The sequence below is a fragment of the Macaca mulatta genome, chromosome 8 (genome assembly GCF_049350105.2).
Source record: "Macaca mulatta isolate MMU2019108-1 chromosome 8, T2T-MMU8v2.0, whole genome shotgun sequence".
Classification (NCBI taxonomy): Eukaryota; Metazoa; Chordata; class Mammalia; order Primates; family Cercopithecidae; genus Macaca; species Macaca mulatta.
Window position 1 is genome coordinate 83,492,942 of NC_133413.1, and position 8,095 is coordinate 83,501,036.

The 8,095-nt window shown below is 43.0% G+C and overlaps 1 protein-coding gene across 1 annotated transcript in view; it reads left to right on the forward strand.

Annotated features, from left to right (window-relative positions):
* Nucleotides 1-7,655, forward strand: part of KCNB2 (potassium voltage-gated channel subfamily B member 2) — a 411,442-nt gene extending 403,787 nt beyond the window's left edge. The window contains exon 3 of the mRNA XM_001083422.4: nucleotides 5,254-7,655. Coding sequence (XP_001083422.3) covers nucleotides 5,254-7,407 — 2,154 coding nt within the window. The 3' untranslated portion in view covers nucleotides 7,408-7,655. The remainder of the gene's footprint in view (nucleotides 1-5,253) is intronic.
* Nucleotides 7,656-8,095: the final 440 nt, after the last annotated feature.

Sequence of the window (8,095 nt, forward strand, 5' to 3'; positions counted from 1 at the left end):
CCTGGAGAAACCTCAGCTTAACTCTTTAATAAACACTGCAAACTAGATAGTTTCGTCCTAAGGAAAAAAAGATTCAATTGTCTAGGATGTCATGCAAACCATTGCTTAGGTGAATGTGTTTGAAAGTGTTAAAAATGAGCACTAAATAGTTCTGGAATTGTATTTAACTGGGAGATAAACAGTTTTTTTTTTTTTATTCTTTCCCAATGCTGGCTAAAGGCATTTTCCAAACATATCTCCAGCATCTCTTACACTTATCACATTCTGCACTTGGCAGGATGCTTTCATGCACATGATCCAGTTTGAGCCTTAATAACCCTCTGAGGCAACCGAGGCAAGTATGAGGCACCCCTCATTTTGCAGATGAGAGAACTGAAGCTCAGAGAGGGACCTGGCTTGTGCATGCAGCAAGCAGAGGTAGAACCATGTGTTTGAATTGCTGGTCCTGTGCTTCTTTCCACCACAAAACATCCATTATCTTCAAAGGACTAAAATCAACAAGCTGGTTCAATTGAGGCAGGTCTCCGGCTGCTTTACTTCCTCCCACAAACAGAAATCAATACAGCCAATGTTGGTACCTACTAATGCGAGTGCTGGGAGCCCTCTTCTGAACTCCCTGCGATCCTGCAAATGTCTGTGTCTAAGCGAAGAAATCACGTAATCATCCAAGTGATTCAAGGGGGAAAAAAAGGTTGTATCCAGAAAGAATGTCTATTCCCAGTAACTAAATGCTTAGAACATACACAGCACAATGTTTTTCAGTCTTCTCTTTTGAATGTTTTGCTCATTATGTAACAAAATTTTACTTTGGACATTCAACTAAAATGACAGCATCAGTTGTGACTTGTCCTGGGTTTGGTTGACAGACATGACTGGAATTAGTGAAATGTTTTGGTTTAGACAGAGAATCACCAAATGTTGGAGGTTAAGTGACCTTGCAGATGACCTAATCCAAATTTCCAAAGAGTTTAACCAACATCACGCAGTTAATTGTTTGGAATCTCCACTTCCCTGGCCATATGCACACATAATTCTGTTTGCTAGAGCTGAAATAGTTCACTCCTGCCAGCTCTAGAGGTCAGTTGTTGGAGGTGAAAGGGATTAAAAACCTGAGGCAGGTGGGGCATGGTGATTTATGCCTGTAATCTCACCACTTTGAGAGGCCAAGGTGGGTGGATCAACTTGAGGCGAGGCATTTGAGACCAGCCTGGCCAACATGGTGAAACCCTGTCTCTACTAAAAATACAAAAATTAGCTGGGCATGGTGGCACACACCTGTATTCCCAGCTACTTGGGAGGCTGAGGCACCAGAATCGCTTGTGCCTGGGAGGTGCAGGTGGAGGTTGCAGTGAGCCAAGATCGTGCCACTGCACTCCAGCCTGGGCAAGAGAGCCAGACACTGTCTCAAAAACAAGCAAACAAACAAACACCTGAGACAGTGAGATTCTAACTTGTGAATGGTTGTGGTAAGCGAAGCAATACCTAAGTGTTCCTGGACCAAACCAAGGGTCAGGCTGCTTATTCTCATGGCCCAATAATGAAATGCAGAGGAATTGAGAAAGGAGGGAGTTTATTTCTGTAACCAGGGAGAAGGCCTGGAAATTATCTCCAGACCAACTCAAAATTACAAAGTTTTCCAGAGCTTATATACATTCTAAGCTATATATCTACATGTAAGTGTGCATTCATCTGAAGACAAAAGTGATTGACTTCTTTTAATCTATAACAAAGGCCTGAGTCCTGAAGACCTTCCTCTGGAGCCTCAGTAACTTTACCTAATCTAAATGGGTCCAGGTGCTGGGGTGGTTACCCTTGTCTCCTGCTAAATCACAGAAGTCTGGGGACTTCCTTCAGACCCCCAAAAAACTTGTTTGTGGAGGCCTGGGGAGTTTCCTTTAGACCCCCAATAAAACTTCTTTAATCCTAGACAGGTCCTGTTAAGACTTCCTTCATTATCTTGTCATGCTTCAAGGTCCAGGAAAGGCCTGGGCAAAACTCTTGGTGGGCTTTTGTTACACTCCAGCCTTTATATAAGGGCATTGGCTCTTTCAGCTTTTAGTATGTAACTTAACCACTCAGTCAGTGCTCAAACAGTTGTTACGGAGACCTGCGTTAGTGAGACCTGGCCTGCCACATAAGTGCTACAAGAGCTTGCTATAAAGTAAATATTCATGTTTTGAAGTGCATCCTCAAGCTTAAAGCAAAATTTCACATTTATTATATTTATTGTGTTAAAAAAAAAAACTCTACAATAACACAATAAACTTGCATTTGGCTCATTGCACCAACACATCACCTTGGTATTTATTGAATCATTTGTCTAAAGTGATGTCTTTCTGGGAGAGCTCCAAGCTTCACAAGATGTTTAAAATAAGTCCTTCCTCTAAATTGAGAGCAAATGGGTTTTGACAAATTGAATTTCAACATGAGACAGATAATAATGCACTTCAGTAACTATGGTTCTCTTTAACGTGAATGTGGAACAGCTAAGGGCTTGAATGATTAGTTTTTCCCTTAGTAACTATTTGTCTTCAAGAATGTGCCCTAAGTCCTGTTGCGCATATGCCAAATTTCCAAGTGTTAAAGTGGTCATATTTGTTAAGCTGTGGCCAACTAGACAATAGACTACAGCAGGACTCTACTGTGTTCCATCATGATTTCTCAAAATTAGCTGCAGAAGTAAAGTGACCTACAGTCTAGCTCTGATTGTGGAATCAAGGACTGAAGGCACCCTCGGACCTTTCACTTTATCCTTTGCCAAAAGGTGGAAGACAATAGAATGGATTCATTTGCATTTCTACTTCTCTCCTCTCTTTGAAGTGATAAACATCAGTAAAATGCATTCAAAATTAACAAATGAACAGATTAGATATGGAAAATCTAGAGTATGGATTGTCAGTACAAGAAGAATGGCAGTAAGCCCAATACTTAAAATGCCCAAAGATATATTAGCAACAGTGTGACCTCCCAAAAAATACCTTGGTTCATTATGATAAGAGCACAGGAATGGATGGGATCTGACCACTGATTTTTCAGGAATATTTTAGTGGCAGAATATGGTACATGTTACCCTGCCATTGGCCCCTGAGGGTTGGCATTCAAGGTGAGCATTCCCAACTTGCCTTTAAAACCATCTGAATCTATTAGCCAGGGATTTATCTAAATCTTCTCAAGGGAGTTTCTAACTTTAGCCTTCACAGCCTCTTAGAGGAGTTAAAGAGGACCTTTATTTTTCTGTTGTGATTCACTGATCCATATTTTTAAAGGAAATTCTAAAGTACTCTCAAGTAGAAAGTATTTAACCTAGTTCTAAGAAAAAAAAAAAGTATAAAATACTAATTAAGTTAAAGGTCCGTAAATCTTTATTTACTCTGCAACACATTCTGAAATGCATTATACTATTGTTTCACTTTATAGCAATTTAAGGAGGAAAGATGGAAGTTGGAAGAAGAGGAAGAAGAAAACAATGAAAGATGTAAAGGGGCCAGGCACAGTGGCTCTCAGCACTTTGGGAGGCTGAGGCAGGTGGATCACAAGACCAGCCCGGGCAACAGGGTGAAACCCCGTCTCTACGAAAAATACAAAAAAAAATTAGCCAAGCGTGATGGTGCATACCTGTAGTCCCAGCTACTCAGGTGGCTGAGGTCAAGGCCAGAGGATCGCTTGAGCCTGGGAGGCAGAGGTTGCAGTGAGCCAGTGAGCCGAGACTGCACCACTGCACTCCAGCCTGGATGACACAGCAAGACCTTTCCCCCTCTCCCCGCCCCCCACCCAAAAAAAAAAAAAAAAACGTAAAGAGGAGAAGGGAGGAAGTGAAAGGAGAATAACCCAGAAGTGGAGAAATTTAGAGAGTAAACTAATTTTTTAACAATCTAATATGTACTGAGCTGTGTGGCGTTAAAGTATCTAATCACTGCCCTTTGAAATGTTTACTAGATGTTCAATCTCTAAATGAAACAGTCACTGTCAGAATATGTTTCCCAGAGCTACATATGATAACTGAAACCAATGACACCTGCCAAGGTCACTGGCAAAGGTCAGATGAAACCAAGCCAGACCTAAACTAGGTAAGAGAGGTCTCCTTCTCCACCAAAAATTGAGTATGCTAAATACACAATTTAACTAAGCAAAGAAGCACTTCCTTTGCATTACCCTCAAATCTTCATCCTTCTGCTTGCCCCATACATCTAGAACACTGGGGTTTGGTGAGAAAATCCCCACTTGGGCTGTCTATGTCCTGTATGGCTTTACAGACATTCCACATACCTGTCCTTGGCCTTTGTCCTTCCAGACTGCAGTTCTGGGTTATTTCATTTATTTAGTGATGTCTGTGTGCCACGTAATTTTTATAACAGCTGCGAAGTAGCTATAATTGTTGGCTTTATTCAACAGATCTGTACTTTGAGACAGAGAGGTTAAATAACTTGCCCAAGGTCACCCAATAAGTAGTAAAGCCAGGGTCAGAGCTCAGATTGCCTGACTCTAAAACCCAGTCACTAGTCCTCTCCTTACTTCATTCTAAGCTCTTCCTCTTTTCTTCCACGTCTGACATCATGCCACCTGGAATGTCAGCCCTGCAGTGAAATCATCAGGGATGTTCTTCAAACTCTTCTTTATGAAACCTTCCTGCGCTCTTTGAAGTTAGTGTGTATATCCTTTTCCACATGATGCTGGCCAGAAGTCCACACATCTGAGGACAAAGGCCATACTGACTTGGTTCTGATGTCAGTGCTTGCCACGTGAATAGTATCCATTCTTAGAAGAAGCATTGTTGTACTGAGTGCCATGTTCTCTCTCCAGGTGTCGGTCTGAGTTTATTTTTAATTGTAGAATGAAACTCCTAGAGATCATCAATTCTGTCTAGCTTATGTGGCATGTGAGACAATTCCCTTAACAAAGCACAAACCAGGTGGTTAAGAGAGAAAAATTACAGATAACTAAGAGAGGAAAGATAATTACTCCCCGCAAAAACTATTCCAGCCATACGTGGCCTTCATCCAAATGGTGGATGCCTACACACATGTTCCTAAGAACAATGAGCGTGGAGGGAGAATGGAATTTAAATGTACATTAGGCTTCTAAGTGAAGTATTTGTGTTAGTTAGGGAATTTTAAGTTGTAAAATTACCTTCTTATAATCTTCTTGGAAGAACTTGGAGCGTTCCATATTAGTAGAAGAATCACCGACCCATCTGTCTCCTAGCTGCCTAAGCAACCTTGAGGATTTGCTGACTTGAACTTTTCTCTTTTCCAGATCCTGGCCATCGTGTCTATCCTGTTCATCGTGCTTTCCACCATTGCTTTGTCTCTCAACACACTGCCGGAGCTGCAGGAAACGGACGAATTTGGACAACTCAATGACAACCGCCAATTAGCACATGTGGAGGCTGTGTGTATTGCGTGGTTTACCATGGAGTACCTTTTGCGATTCTTATCCTCACCAAATAAATGGAAGTTCTTCAAAGGCCCACTGAATGTCATTGATTTGCTGGCCATCTTGCCGTACTATGTCACCATTTTTCTCACGGAGTCCAACAAGAGCGTGCTACAGTTCCAAAACGTGAGGCGCGTGGTCCAGATCTTCCGAATCATGCGCATCCTCAGGATCCTGAAACTCGCCAGGCATTCGACAGGCCTACAGTCTCTGGGTTTCACTCTTAGGCGGAGTTACAATGAACTGGGCTTGTTGATATTGTTTCTGGCCATGGGGATAATGATATTTTCCAGCCTGGTATTTTTTGCTGAGAAGGATGAAGATGCTACCAAGTTCACCAGTATCCCTGCATCATTTTGGTGGGCCACCATCACCATGACCACTGTCGGCTATGGTGACATTTACCCTAAGACATTACTAGGGAAAATCGTGGGAGGCCTGTGCTGTATTGCTGGGGTTCTGGTTATTGCCCTTCCTATCCCAATTATTGTGAACAATTTTTCTGAGTTTTACAAGGAGCAGAAACGCCAAGAGAAAGCAATTAAAAGGAGGGAGGCTCTTGAGCGGGCCAAAAGAAATGGAAGCATCGTTTCTATGAACTTAAAAGATGCCTTCGCGCGAAGTATGGAACTGATAGATGTGGCTGTGGAGAAGGCCGGAGAGTCCGCCAACACGAAGGACTCCGCCGACGATAATCACCTGTCGCCAAGCAGGTGGAAGTGGGCCAGGAAGGCTCTGTCGGAAACAAGCTCCAACAGGTCTTTCGAGAATAAGTACCAGGAGGTTAGCCAAAAAGACTCCCACGAGCAGCTGAACAACACGTCTTCCTCCAGCCCACAGCATCTGAGTGCCCAGAAACTGGAGATGCTGTACAATGAAATCACCAAGACACAGCCTCATTCTCACCCAAACACAGACTGCCAAGAAAAGCCTGAGAGGCCATCTGCATATGAAGAAGAGATTGAAATGGAAGAAGTGGTGTGTCCACAGGAGCAGCTGGCCGTGGCACAGACCGAGGTCATTGTGGACATGAAGAGCACCTCCAGCATCGACAGCTTCACCAGCTGTGCCACCGACTTCACAGAGACAGAGAGATCGCCCCTGCCGCCGCCCTCCGCCTCTCACTTGCAGATGAAGTTCCCAACAGACCTCCCAGGGACAGAAGAGCACCAAAGAGCTAGGGGCCCCCCGTTTCTAACTCTATCCAGAGAGAAAGGGCCTGCTGCCAGGGATGGCATGCTGGAGTATGCCCCAGTCGATATAACTGTGAACCTCGATGCCAGTGGCTCCCAATGTGGGCTACATAGTCCTTTGCAGTCTGACAATGCCACCGACAGTCCTAAGAGCTCTCTAAAAGGCAGCAAGCCACTAAAGTCCAGATCCCTCAAAGTGAACTTTAAGGAAAATAGAGGCAGTGCACCACAGACCCCACCCAGCACAGCCAGGCCACTGCCAGTCACAGCAGCTGACTTTTCGTTCACCACCCCGCAGCACATCAGTACCATCCTCTTAGAAGAAACCCCCTCCCAGGGAGACAGACCCTTGCTGGGTGCTGAGGTTTCAGCACCTTGTCAGGGACCTTCCAAAGGGCTGTCTCCCAGGTTTCCCAAGCAGAAACTGTTCCCTTTCTCTTCAAGAGAGAGGAGGAGCTTCACTGAAATAGATACTGGTGAAGACGAAGACTTCTTAGAGCTCCCAGGGGCAAGGGAGGAGAAGCAGGGGGACTCCAGCCCAAATTGCTTTGCAGATAAGCCTAGTGATGGGAGAGACCCTTTAAGAGAAGAGGGCAGTGTGGACTCTTCCTCCCTGCAGGACACAGGTCACAACTGTAGGCAAGACATTTACCATGCTATGAGTGAAGTCAAAAAGGACAGTCAAGAAGGGTGCAAGATGGAAAACCACTTGTTTGCCCCAGAAATTCATTCCAACCCAGGAGACACAGGTTATTGTCCCACACGTGAAACCAGCATGTGACTAGTTACAAAAGCAATAAATTAAAAAAAAAAAAAAACTTGTTTCTTAAAAATGAGGTTAATAATGCCTGTGAACTAAAAAAATGGGAAGCCTTCCCCAAAAAAAGTGCATAAAATGTTATTTTTGCATGGCATGAACAGTTTAGCTTAAATACTGTTTAAATAAAGAGTCAAGACTGAATTTTGTAACAAACCAACAAAAATGACTGAAGAACAGTGAACAAATAAAAAGAGCTCTATTAGGAACCAGTATTCTGCAATGTCTGACATTTTTGATCCTTTCATTTCAAATTGTAGGCCGATTTTCAAGTCTTAACATTTATGTTACATTGAAGCTTAGAATTTTCATATGAAAGGATGAAATGTCATTGCATGCATTCGTAATTATGAGGAATAAGGTACTGTGAGCTTGCAAAATGCATAACTTTGTAAATAATGGGGCCTGGATGCAAAAGTGTCATGAACACATGGAAACAAGTTTCTGAGACACAGGTATTTCCTTCACAGCTACTGCCTGGAGGAGCTGTACAGACTTCCTGTTGCAAAATTGCAACCTCTCCTTAAACCATCTCGCATATCTTGCTTTGACTTATAAAGCTCTTATAAGTACATTTGTTTAAAGGAATACAGTATTTTTTATTTATTTGTGATATAATTCATAGGCTGCATTTTACTTTTTTGCTTCTGCT